The 13,581-nt window shown below is 40.6% G+C and overlaps 2 protein-coding genes across 9 annotated transcripts in view; both read right to left on the bottom strand.

Moving 5' to 3' along the window:
* Positions 1 to 436: 436 nt before the first annotated feature.
* LOC112142862 lies at positions 437 to 7,811 on the bottom strand. 4 transcript variants are annotated; one of them, XM_024266482.2, is made up of 6 exons: positions 7,431 to 7,809; positions 6,803 to 6,890; positions 5,701 to 5,991; positions 2,804 to 2,947; positions 2,642 to 2,725; positions 437 to 1,266 (listed from the first exon to the last, which is right to left on the bottom strand). In XM_024266482.2, the coding sequence occupies exons 2-6, from the start codon at positions 6,858 to 6,860 to the stop codon at positions 1,223 to 1,225; spliced, it is 621 nt and encodes a 206-aa protein (XP_024122250.1). In that variant the 5' UTR covers positions 6,861 to 6,890; positions 7,431 to 7,809; the 3' UTR covers positions 437 to 1,222. The 4 variants fall into 4 exon arrangements, with proteins under 4 accessions (XP_024122250.1, XP_036071139.1, XP_036071138.1 ...); XM_036215246.1 differs by having other exon boundaries at positions 714 to 1,266; positions 2,912 to 2,947; positions 7,431 to 7,811; XM_036215245.1 differs by having other exon boundaries at positions 714 to 1,266; positions 2,804 to 2,920; positions 7,431 to 7,810.
* A 2,481-nt stretch (positions 7,812 to 10,292) lies between these two features.
* Positions 10,293 to 13,581, bottom strand: part of taf9 (TAF9 RNA polymerase II, TATA box binding protein (TBP)-associated factor) — a 10,017-nt gene continuing 6,728 nt past the window's right edge. For 3 of the 5 annotated variants that reach the window (XM_024266480.2, XM_036215243.1, XM_024266478.2), the window contains exons 5-7: positions 13,303 to 13,381; positions 13,106 to 13,207; positions 10,293 to 10,901 (exon numbers count right to left, since the gene is read on the bottom strand). In XM_024266480.2, the coding sequence (XP_024122248.1) occupies positions 10,744 to 10,901; positions 13,106 to 13,207; positions 13,303 to 13,381 (339 nt within the window). In that variant the 3' untranslated portion in view covers positions 10,293 to 10,743. The remainder of the gene's footprint in view (positions 10,902 to 13,105; positions 13,208 to 13,302; positions 13,382 to 13,581) is intronic. The other 2 variants (XM_024266479.2, XM_024266476.2) reach the window with 1 other exon arrangement.

Below are 13,581 nucleotides of genomic sequence, written 5' to 3'. Positions count from 1 at the left end.
CATTGATTCATTGAGCCGTGTATAATCTGGCCCACCACACTTTAATAAAAACATATAGGTAATCTACATTAGGCCCAATCCGAATACTCCCCTTCTCCCTCCCCCTTAGCCCTCCCCCTTGATTTGGAGTGGCAGTTGAAGTCAAAGTCGTGTCAAGAATTATTATTTCTTAAGTTTCACACTCCAAACAGAGGGGTCTAAAGTCCGCTATTGCGAGGGTAAACCACGTCACACTTTTCTTCCCTTTGGTGCGCTCTGAACCACAGAAGTTTACAACTAAATGTAAGTAATGACTTTATGTTGTAGTGTGACGTTTTAAAGTTATAAAACAGCTGTTGTTGTATATTCGAGCGCTGGAAGCTCTGCGCTAACGCTTGCGGACCCGTGATATTGATGACGCATCGAACGAAAGTCATGTCTGAAATAGTAGACACTATTTTTTCATCATTTGGAGCGAGCACGGAGGGATGAACGAAGGGGGAGGGCTAAGGGAGAGGGAGAACTCGGATCGGGCCTTAATGTTTTATATTTTCCTGTAGTTTTGGTGCCATCACTTAGATGGGGCACCACATAAAAACTGACTTCTGTTTAGGTGCAGAAAGTCACTTTGCACTCATGTGTTGAAAAATGTGTTGTTTTTCTCGTGTTCAGTTGTGCTCTTTTCAGATTTTTCCAATCATTCCAAAAACAACAAACACAGTGTTTTTTCTAAGTGTGTTTTTCCCTGAAAGACATCAACCAACAGACACTACAATAGGAACAAAATGTTTAAAAGAGACACCAGAACAAGAACGGTTATTCTGACAAACACAATGATGGAGTAACAGATGTTTGATTCTCTATGGAAGTCTATGGATTTTGGCTTTCTGGTACTTCCTGTTTGGAACATGAAGGAGGATGAACAGTCCAGTTCTCTGTGTACTGTCTATGCTTCACGCCGAACACGATTCGAAAGTTTCCATTTTCAGTGTTAGGTTAAAGCACAGATGGGATCAGAGGTCCAGCTGTTCTTCTGGATATCTGGATCTGAAGCCGTGTTTTGAGCTGTTTTCATCTTTAGTTAGTCAGTTATGCTTCTTCAATGAGCCAGAACTTGGTCAGGTGTGGTTCTGAGGGTTCTCCTGCTGACGGGCTCTCAAGCTTCTGCTTTATTTTCATCAGCCTCATCTGTTAATTCATGACAAGATGCTGATGAAGGTGGTGGAGGTGCTTTGATTGGTTGTCACACGTATACGTCGTCTTCTTTCACAGCAGGATGACAGGGAACTGCAGAGGGACGAGCAAAGATCAGAAACCGGGTCAGAGTTTCAACAGAGACTTTCATCTCTTATAGTGTATTCCTTTAAGGCTCTCGTTCATTCTTCTTAGGTTTTTTGTGATCTGGAATTGGGAGAATCACCAACACATCCAAGACACTTTAAGAGACTACATTACCTTTTAACACCGGAGCTGCAGTGACTCTGTTCTTTGATTTACTGCTGTAAACACAATCATTCTAGCAGATTCTGGTTTTAGGGTTTTAGGGAAATAACCCACAGAAACATTTGAATTTGTAAATGATTCATTGAAATGTGTTCAACATATTCTCTGACAAGCTGTGTTGTTTTCCAGATAGATTGTAGATGAATATCCCTGAAGCCCTCAACAGCAGGTTGAGTGACAGGCCCAGGGCCGGCGTGCATTTCTGCCTGGTGCATTCACTGTTTGGGTCCGGAACTCAGTGAACGCACCGTGCCAAGTCGCTTGTCTGCCCGAGGTTCTATCAATCAACCTGTTTGTGTGCTGGTTTTAGAAAAAATGAAGGGAGGGGGGCGGTGCATGAGGCAGGATGAAGGTATTTGAGGAATGTTCAATAATATATCAAAAACTAAACTAAAAAACAACTTTTGTGGGGCGTTTTCTTCATCTGTTTTTGTGTTAACCACAAAATAAACAAGACTTAAATCATGTAAAGTCTGTGCGTGTCAGTGTGGAAAAGACAGAGAGGTTCTTCATATCTCATCATAACGACAAACCTAAGTTGTTTTTTTCCTTGTTATAATGAAGATAGTGGATCTTTTAACGAGAAAACGATCAAAGAAAAGCAGAAAGGAAGAGCAGGGCTTTTTATAGCTTCAGTAAAAAAGACCAGGTCTTACATTCCTCTTCACTTAAGTTTAGGTTTAAAGTGTATTTTTTTTTAAATTTAAGTGTCAAATTAAAATTTTTTCTTAAAATTTTCAACTTTTTTAAAGATGAATATACATACATTTTCAAATTTATGATTTAAATTTTTAAAAATTTGTAACATTTGCTTCAAGTTTATGAAGCAAATACTCCTGAGTTTAAACTGTTTTTTTTACAATGTGTGTGTTTGTAACTTACAGTCTAGTTTTTCATTCACTTGAAGACGATCCTGATTTGACTAATTTGACCCCAAAGAATTTTGTAAACGGTAAAACATTACATGTGAGAGAGATTTAATAAACACAGCATTTTAATAATGACACTAAAACACTCAAATTTTAGTGTCTCTAAATAAACCTGAGAAGTCAAATGTCAAATTATTTTCCTTAAACTGACAGAAAATGTGTTTTTCAAATGATCAGATTTGGAAGCTGGAGGAAAATAACTTTCTGTCTGTGCATTTGTGTGCACTCACCATAGACAGACTCCTCCTCTTTCTGCTTCTCCTTGTTGCTACGGCGACTCTGCATCTCCACATAAACATTGTTCTCTTTCTGGGCTGACAGTGAACAAACCACACAGTCATGTCAGCCTTTACCTGCAGATCAGTCAGGCTCTTTCTGATTGGATGGACTACCTGTGATCACCATCCTTTGCATCTTCATCCTCCTCTGGATAAAGATGATGATGATGCTGATGAGTGGAAGCAACAGGAGAAGGGCCAAGAACTTGGCTGGCCACTTACCGCTGGAATCTGAAGACACAGGGACCTTCTGAGCGTCTTCATGAAGGTTTGCCACAGTTTCCCCAGAAACAACCACAAAGAGCCAAAAAAGAAGAAATGACATAAATAGACAAACGAACTTAAAAACCGTGCAGAAACCAAACTTTTACAAACACAAACTTGCAGGACAGATTTGTCAAGTTCTCTGAAGAAGAGAACATTTCTGCAGATGACGCAGGCTGCAGGACAGCGTCTGAACACCGAGCTGGAGGGTTTCTTTTCCCTCCCTCATCCGTCAGTCCACACGCACACATACACAGGAATCACTCACATTTCACCTCAACATAAGTCATACAGCCCATTTTCTTTAATTCTAAATAGTATTCCACTCACCATCCAGCCTTCCCACCACAAACTCTCAAACCAGACCACTGTACTCATATAATACATAATTGTTTGCAACAGGAAACAGGAAGTGACGTCACATGTCAGAATTCTTAGACTTTTTCTTTCTGTTTAAAGTTCCACTATGACTATTTTTTTATTAAAAAGGCATCTGATTGGTCAGTTTATAACTTGACTTACTTCAATAAAAAGAAAATATATTTAAAAAAAAATTAGGATTATAAATAAGATGTTAAAGTTCCCCTATGACAATTTGTTATTTAAAAAACATTCCCAGTAGTGTTTTAATTATGATTATGAAGTTTTTAACCAAAATCCCACAACCTAAATGCCTTAAAAAGCCATTTTTCATGTTGATCTGAAGCTTCTGTTTCCAAAACCTCCTCTGAGAGGGTGTGGCTTTTGGAGCTCCGCCCCTGATCCCCCCTGTCTGATTATGATAGCTCTGTGTCTCTCTAGCATAAATCTTCACCGCTGCTACATAAAAACATCCATCAATCTGGGTAATGTCCAGCCGTATGGTTCTGATCCGGATGTCAGCTGGACGAGGAAGTGAAGATCTTCATGGACAGAACTTCCTCCAAATAAAAAAAGGTTGTAAATAGAAAGGTATTCTTTATGGTTCTTGATTCATATCAGTGTGTTTGGAGACTTGTAGTCATAGAGTAGGAACTTAGACAGGAAAAACAAGAGAGTTAGCTAAAATGATAGAAGGAAAGTGGATCTCCTGTGTAATCAGCTAATTGATAATGATCCACCTCAGGCTGTTTCATCATGGAAAGAGGAACAGAGGAGGAGAGATCCTGAAGGAGGAGTTTACTAAGAGTGTCCTGGAGGTGAGGAGAGGGTCAGATTGGGAGATGAGTGTTGAATGTTGTCATTGGTTATGGCTTTCAGGTGTAAGCTACACTTACACCAGCTTCACACTGTCCTGGTGTTCTTATGTTTCAGGATTGCCATTTTAATCTTAATTAGGCGTCTATTTTAGGGCTGGGTATCAATAATAATTTCCAGAAGCGATTTGATTCGATTCACACGAGCCTGGATGGAGTCGAATCTGATTTTTTTTTTTTCGATTCTTTCGATTCTTCAATTCAGTTAAATTTAGAGTTTGCACATTTATACAGACTTGTTTAGAAATACATTAATAATCTACTATATGTTTTGAATATATTTATATTCCTCTGATCCAGTTCACATACTGTAAATGTATCAGTGAAATAATGAGATTGTTAATATCATCCAGTGTTACATGGATTCTCTAAAGGAGAAGTTCTAACTAAAATGTTCAGATCATTAACATTGGAAACATTGTTCTGCTTCTCCTGGAGGACGTTTCAGTTTGGACACTAGGTGGAGATCGCACTATAGGATTACACCTTATTCAAGAAGAAGAAAGTATTAGATCACAAATAGTTACTTTAAAACATTTCCTTAAAAGAGTTTAGAAAATTCATGTCTGTGAGTTTATAAAGATGTTCATGAGTCAGCATGTTTAGGTCGACCTAGCCGTCCTATGGGAAATTATATTAAATGTTAACATCATGCTAGCGGACTTTAGTTTTAAGTGTTAAATTGATCTATATTTTTATTGATTAATCTATTAATCTTGTCAAGCCAGTCCTAGTCTATTTCTGTACTGAAGCCACACATGAGGTGCACCGTATTATAAGGCACAAAAAAGGTAACAGAAGCAAAACTATGGGGTCAAATCAGGATCAGCTTAAAGTGAATGAAAACATAGATTGAAAACTTGAAAAACAGACATTGTAACTGAAAAAAAATTGTTAAAAATTTGAAAACAAGAAATTGTAAATTTGGAAAAAGAAATGTTTTAAATTTTTGAAGAAAAACAAAACAGAAAACCTGAAATAAATCTTGAAAATGTGAAAAAAATGTTTTTGAAAAAAAAAAAATACTGAAAACTTGAATAAAAAAAAACTACAAATGTAAAAATCCCAATTGAAAAATAATGTATCCATTAGTAACAACTGCTGTTTTGAACCTAAACCTTTTTTCTGAATCTTCACTTTCAGACCAAGTTTACAGAACTGAGCCTAATTTTACATGGGGGCGGGGCTTTGAGCTGATTGGCTACCCGAAAATACATCCCATGATTCCAGAGGTAATGGTGATGTGACGCCTTTTCTGCTGCAGAACAATGTCTGTTTATGTCTCTGCCTAAGTCATCTGATCTGATCTGATCTGATCAAACTTAGTGAGAGATTCAAAACACTAAAAGAAAAAAAAAAGTAAAACAATCAAAATAGCCGCTGTTACTGATGGATACATTTTTTCTCTATTGGTAATTTTTACACTTATTGTTTTATCTTTATTCAAGTTTTTAGTTTTTTTTTTTTCAAGATGCATTTAGTGTGAGCAGAACATGTGAGCAGAACACCTACCATCCACCTGCAGCAAGAACCGAGCTCCTGCCTTCCATTTCCCCTGTTGGTCAAACACATCCAGGGTGTAGTTTCCTGAGTCCTCCGGCTGGACTCGGCTGAAATGGATGGATCCATTCTTCAGCCTCTCACAGCGTCCGTGTGGACACACCGTGGTAAGGTTGTGGAGGACCAGGTGAGCATGGGTCCACCTGAAATCCCAGCCGTCTTCGACTCCCTCCAGATGGTCAGGAGACAGCACCAGGCTCCTCCCAGTGGTCACAGGGACTGTGATGATCTTTACAGAAGCAGCTGGGGTCAGAGGTCAAGCACAGAAAAGCTGTCAGTTCCTTACCTGTCCAGCAGGAGGAGCGCACCTCAGGTTTCAGAAGGAAAGAAATTACCATGTTTTTTCAGCATAAGATGCACTTAAAATCCTTTAAGTCCAACTATATTTTTTCCATTGGAAAGTCGTTCTCACTGGTTTTTAAATCATAATTTTCAGTTTTTAGCCAAAATCTAAAGCTTTTGTTGGTATTTATGGAAGTTTTTTTTAGCTCATAATTCAAAATATTATGCATTATACAATTGACAATTCAATTTGCAAATTCATCATTCAATTTGAAAATGCATTTTTCAATTTGTAATTCAATATTTAATCAGGCTTGCAAAATGATAATTCATTTTGTAATCTACAATTCTATATGAACATTTACAAATCAATATCACAATTTTAAAAAATAAAATATTGAATAGGAACAAAATCAGTTGCATTGTAAATTGTCACGAGTTTTTGAGGTCATAATTCAAATGACCATACATTTTACAATTTACAATTCAATATTTAAAATGACATTTCAATGCATGGTTTGGTTCAAATTCATTTTAAAGTAACTTTAAATCTATTGCATAGTAAAATCCCACGCTCTGTTTCAAAACTCAATTCATCATGCAAAACCACAACACCCCCCCCACACACACCCCCCCGATTCTCCTTAAATTAATACAAACACACGTTGACACATCCACACACCATGATTAAAAAAAATAATAAACTGATGGGAAGTAGAAATCTGGCTATTTGGGGGGGAGATGTGAGAGTTAAAATGTGTCCAAAACTGACCTTCATCCTTCAGCATCATCATCATCAGGACCACCAACCAGAGTCGACATAACGCCATCAGATCGGCTTCTCTGTGGCTCCGCCCTGTCTGTGGGGAGGAAGTAGGAGCTTTTACAGTCAAACATGGACTTCACACATTGTGGTTATATGAAAGTCATATGTGTACGTTTTAACCCTTTAACACCTGAACTTCAATGTTCATGTACTTTAATTCACTGTAACTTTGTAATTGTTAGCACGATCAACATCATTCCAGTAGATTCACAATCTACTGGAGCTTTCTCTCCAAACACTCCAACAGGAACCGACGCAGCACCATGTAATGGACCAGAAAAAGCAGAACCAGGACCAAAGAAACAAAAAAAATCAAATTGAAGAATCAGGAAGTGAAGCTGGCTCCCTCAGTCTGGTCATGGTGCTCAGAGCAGGTTTGGACACAACCTTGTTGAATGTTATGACTCCTCACGCTCCAGAACTATCAGAACCCTCTGGTTTCCAGCTCAGTGTCCAAAAGGTTTCTGACACAAACTAAATTTTTTAACTAAAAGACAAAAAGCTGCCCTTGTCCTCATGACCCATCAGTACTCCGTCCTCACCATCACACACCCAAACCCAAACTCCAGCCTACCTCAGAGCTGCAGAACCTCCAGAACGGTCAGAACTCAGCTTTCCACCAGAATTCAGCCTGTACAGGTCCGATCTGGACTGAAGCTCTTCATCCGTGGTGTTGGTCCGTGGTCCGCTTCTTCAGGTCTGCTCCACTCATCAAAACGAGGAAGAATCACCAGACACCGAAACACCAGAACACCAATCAAGATCAGACTCGGATCTGCTCAGCCAATCAGAAGTTCACAACCGTACGCACACAAACCCACAGAAACTCACATGCAAACACACACACTTACATCTACTGAACACACGTGTGGACACACACAGAAACTCACACGCCGGTGCTCTAATTCCAATTTACATGCAAAAACAAACACACACATATACAGACACACACTGTTAAAGAACACACACAGTAACATTTACACACACATATACGCTTAGTGCTACTCTCTGACCACAGTAAGAAAGCAGTTTCTGTGCGTTTGGTGAGTAAAGGTGAAATCCTGTTTTTATCACGTCTTTGTCATTTTTCTTCTGAAAGAGAACAATTGTAATAAGAAATCATTTAGTTTTTACATTTCCGAGTATTTCTCCTTTTAAATCAAAGTGTCTTGGACAGACTCTGTTTGAATGAATGATCTTCTTTCCATCAACAGCTCTGCTGCACATGCACTAAACCCTCATCTGTTCCTAGTGTCTAGTTCAGGTTCTGGAGAAGAGAAGATGGTATCTTCACATTGACTGCAGTCAAATGAGCCGCCGTTCACATTTCTGTGGTCAAATCAGCATCACTGGATTTTTGGTGTGAGTTTCATCCAATACTTACGGTAGCAGGACTGAGAACGCTGGAAAATCTCCACCAGACTCCACGGAGCTTCTTGATGTGACCACGGAAATGTGAACGGCGGCTCATTTGACCGCAGTTGGAAAGGATTGTAAATCAATGAAAGAGCATTTTGATGTTAGCTTTGATTATTTTATCAAGAACTCTGAGAAACCAATGATTGTATTGATCACAGTCAATAAACATTGGAGAATTAGCTAAAAGAGTCTTTGGTGAACTGGAAGGAGAAAGAATCAGGATTTTGGAGGAAGTTCTGTCCATGAAGATCTTCACTTCCTCGTCCAGCTGACATCCGGATCAGAACCATACTATGTCATCCATGGAAAACGCCTTACTTCCGGCTACGGCAAAATGAAGTCAATTCAGTTGCCATTTTTCCATGGTATTAATGTTGCCATGTTGGAACCAGATGACAGTGATCGATCCAGGTCACTCTGAGGCGGCCCAATCTCGAGAGTTTGATTAACTGACCAGTTTACAAATTAAATCATTTGCAATAAAGAAAAATAATCATAAAAATGAGGATTATCAAAAACAGGGTGTTCAAATCCAGTCCTCGAGGGCTGGTGTCCTACTTGGTTTTTAGCCAACCTGCCATTGAAGCTCCTCACAGGCTAAACACCCGATCCAGGTGATCAGCATCAGCTAAGGCAGGATTTCTGGAAAACCAGCAGGAGGCCGGACCTCGAGGACCGACTTTGGACACCCCTGATTAGGAAAATGTTTTAAGAAGTATTAGAGTCCGAATGGTTATCCTGACCAATAGAATGACTGAGTAGCAGCTGATTATTTCTCTATAGTTGATTTTGGCTTCTTGGAGCCAGTCGTAACTTCCTGTTTGGAAACATGAGGGGGAGGGGTCACTTCCTAGTTCTCAAATACAGTCAACGGCAAAGAAGCAAAGGGAGAAAGGGTCAATGATTACTACCATTCAATTTAACTCATAAGGACTTCACAGTGAACTAAGCAAGTTTACCATCACAAAAACAAACACTGACACATTTATTGATAGAGTCGCTAAAGTCATGTTAACGTCTGAAGAAAAACAACAAAATCCTGCAGTGCCCCCTCACTCTGGAAACAGTCTTCCACTGTGCAGCAGTGGTCTACTGTCCTGTTCACTGGTGAGTATCGGGTCACCTCACAGACATGATGGTCGTCCGCGTTGATGGAGAAGGACAGAAGAACGTCAACATGGTCCTGAGGGTTGGACCAGTCTGGACACACATCAGCTGTCCATTTATCACTGTAGACGGCCCGTTCACTGCACATCCTCCTGTTCATGGACGATGATGCTCCACCATACCAGAATACACCCTTTTTCACGGTGATGTCAGACAAAATGGAGACAGGGCCAAAAATACGGATAGTGACTTCAGGTGTTCAGGTTTAGAACGGAAAAGCTGAACGCTGTTGAACACAATGTTACGTAAATGTTACCAATTTCTACAAAAAAAGTCTGCTGAACTATATTCTCATTTCCTGTCTTAAATCGTTCACAAATCAAAACTCAAATTTGAATAATCTTCCAATATTTGAGGTTTTATTGAAAAATTTGAACTTTCATTTGAGCAGATATTATTCTAACCTGTCTCCAGCACAAAAACTGATAAAAACTCATGTTGGCCACATTTAATAGATAGCCAAGATGCACATTTCTGCGTGTTGACTGCACGTGTTTTAACTGGATTTTATAGTCCTGTATTGATGCCTTTTGGTCTGAGTCTCCCTCAAAAAGAGATCTAATCTCAATGGGATTTCCTGGTAAAATAAAGGTTAAATAAATAAAACAAATTAACTGCATCCAAGGCTAAATTTACTTGTTGTAATAAAAGGTATTTGGTGTTTTGGGGGTATTTTTAAAATAGGAATGCTTTTAATAGGAATCTTTTTTGATGGTGGCATATTATTTTTATCCTTGTTTACCTTTATTTTGTAACTTTTCCGGTAGATTCTAAAGGAGAAAAGCCTCTCGTGTTAACGGCAGATGGAGCGCCGGTGTTAAAGGCTCAACTCATCTCAGATAAACAGATCTCACAGAAAGGATTCATGTTTTTATTCCTTAAAACAGAAGTTTCATATAAACATACTGGCCTTCAGAGGGTTAAGAATCTTTTGGGTTTTTTTCATGTGATGACTACACATTATGCTGTAGTTTGGGGCGTGTCCAGGTTCCAGAAAAAGGGCGGGGCTTGAAAGATCTGACGAAAAGGAGGACTGTCAAACCTCTTCATCTGCAGGACTCTTTAACCATCCAGGCTGGAAGCATTCCAGGTTGTTGTTGTTGACATGACAAAGGTTTTCAGGATTATTGACCCAATTCTTGTTGGGCCCTGTTCTGTTCTGACCGGACCAGAGCCGATTGAAAAAGAGACAGCGTCCCAACAGGAGGACAGAGTTACTCGCGTTCTACACACTACCAAAAAGGGGTTCTAGCCGGCCCGGAGCGGGTCGGTTGGTTCTGCTGCAGACGGCAGTTGGACCGTCATAAAGTGTCGTAGTCGTCGTCGTCCTCGTGCTTTCTCTTCAGAGAGTCTGTGGCGGCGCTCTGTGACACCATGTTGGTGGTGATGAGGATGTTCTTGGAGCCGATCAGAGACGGGTTGATGAGCACGTTGGAGACGGCGGGCGTGGACGGCGTCGCTGCAGAAGAAACAGCAGCTGGTCAGAGACGGTTACGCTAGGTTAACACTGGACACGGAAGCGCAGCAGCATCCACTCTCTCCTGCAATTCACACCAGACGACGCACCGCGACAGTCGACGGGAGCTTCTGCTACCCCAGGGGAGTCAAACTCAATCACACTGGGGGCAAAATCCAAACACACCTTAGGTCGCGGGAAGAACAGGATGAACATTTACTGAAACTACATTTTTAAAACTGTAACCTTTTAACATAACTATGAACTAGATATATAACATTACCTGTGATAATGCTAGTGTGAATGCAGTAAGCTGAATTTGTCAGCTGAAAACACTGAAGCTGAAAACGCTGAAGCTGATAGCCAGCTAAAATATTAGCTTACCCCAAAAAAGCTAAAAAAACGGAATAAAGCCAAAATTAGCCAAACAGCTAGCATGTATATGAAATATTAGCTAAACTCAAAAATAGCCAAAAAAATCTTGGTAAATTCCAAAATAATCCAAAAATCTATCAGAATTCCAATTTTTAAAATGTTAAAACTGTAACTTTTTAACATAATTCTGAATAATAAAAAAGACTAAAATATTATTTCAGAATAAATCAATTTAACCCTTAAATAACTTTCATTATACCATGGTGTGGGTGAATACTCGATTCTGATTGGCTGCTGGGTGTGCATTAAAAAGTAATAACGCACACCTAAAAAAGAAGTTCCGGTCACACAAACCAAACGTTCGATATCACTGCGCAGGCTTCTTTAAAACACATTTTTCCTTCATCGTCTGGACAAAACAAGCAGTAATGGATGAACTTTCTCTCTGAACTGATGCTTTATTTAACTTATTGTAGCGACCAGAATTTATATTCCTCTCCTTTTGTAAGGTAAATTAATATTGACAAATTGGTTATTCTTCTAATAAAACACCACTCGACATGAAAGGTGTAGTCTTCTGTTTCACCACAAGAGGGAGTTTCTGCTTTAGAGGAGCTCAGAAGAGCGAACCTGCCGTGAAATGAAACACAGACAGAAGCTGATTGTGTTCCGTTTATGTTCTAGCTGCTCACTGAAGGCTTAACGTCAGAAAAGAAGAAAAATATCCTAGTTTGTCCGGGTCTTTCTTTCAAAACAGCGACACTTTACCGCTGCAGCTGAGGTCTGTAACGGCCTCAGGCTTCATGCCGTGTTCCATATCACCGTGACAACAAACCGCATCACGGATCAAATAGTCCGCTTTGTTTGAAAAAACGAGCTAAACCAAAGAAATAACATATTTTACTCTCCATAAAAATATCTTTTGTTAAAATTACACAAGATAGAAATAAGCTCAAGATAACATCGGGTCAAATAAAATAAAATGATCTGGAGGGCCAAATAGAATTTCTATATATAACTTTGATGCATGTGTGCTGGAGCTTTATTTTGTTTTTCCCATCATGGTTAAATTAATAATTAGGCCTGTGAATATTACCGTGGTAACGCATCCGATTAATCGACCCAAATGAACGCGTTAATGTGTATCAACACATGTCAATCACACCTCAAGCGAAGCAGTCCTTTGCTTTGCCTCAGCGCTGCAGGCTTGTGCGGCGTGCATTATATGACCCCATGTTTCTGCTAAGCAGAAGAAAGTTGTTAGTAGACCTACTTCTTTAATTAATCTGTTGAGACACACAGTGAGTGTGTGTGTGGTGATTGTGTGTTAACTTCCTGATAGAACTGACACGGCTCGCTCACAAAATAGACCCGACGCTGAAACGACCAGCTGCGCGGTGAGAGCCTTCCGCCTGGTGTGAACCACATCATAGGCTAACAAAGGCGCTGAATGAAAGCGGCCTCTGCTCCGCGTCCTGCGTGAACCAGGCGTTACAAGTTTATTGAAGATGACCCACAGACGGATGTTTATTTGTTCAAACTTCCAGTTTGCCAACTGCAAATATGTCTGTAGATGAAGAGCGTCTGCTCAAAGGCTCGGGTGAACAGAGGGAACCTGCAGGACTGAGGTCACCTGCACCAGAACCAGTTGAGTGACAGCTGTCACAGCAGGAAGCCCCGCCCCCGCACGTGTTTTTTTTAATTGGTGATTAATGTAGAACTGAAGCACAGAAATATTGCAAACGGCACGTCTGCGGTGCCAGAGCGCCTCCTTCAGGCTGACTTCAGAGTTCTGGAGGAATGATCAGGTGATGGAAGGAGCAGCTTCTTACTGGATTTGCTGACGGTCGTCTGGGAGGAGGGGGGGATCTGAACGGTGAACCTCTGACCTGTCAGAGACACTGGCGCTCCGGCTTTGGCGGCAGACGGCGTTCCTGCGGCAGACGTGACAGTCAGAGCAAACTGATGAGACCATCCAACCCGACAGCAGCGGCGCCCTCTGCAGGCCGGCGGCTGTGACAGAACTCACCGAGGGTGGGGGTGGTGGGCCTGCTGGAGACGGCACCGACGCTGAGGCGAGGCACGGATATCCTGCCAGCTGACGATACCTAGAAGGAAAAACGGGTCAGCAGGCGTCCCAGACGAGTCGGTCTGACCGCAGAGTCCGGTTGGTTTTCTCTCAATGATCGATCAGTTTCAGGATTTAAATCAAATGAAGAACTCAACGTTCATCCCCCTCCCCAAACTGAATTCATTCCTCACCCACCACCCCTGGCCTTTTTCCAACTACCCAGTGCTTCTGCCATCT

The sequence above is a fragment of the Oryzias melastigma genome, linkage group LG14, assembly GCF_002922805.2.
Source record: "Oryzias melastigma strain HK-1 linkage group LG14, ASM292280v2, whole genome shotgun sequence".
NCBI classification, from domain to species: Eukaryota; Metazoa; Chordata; class Actinopteri; order Beloniformes; family Adrianichthyidae; genus Oryzias; species Oryzias melastigma.
This window is presented reverse-complemented; position numbering and strand designations above follow the sequence as displayed.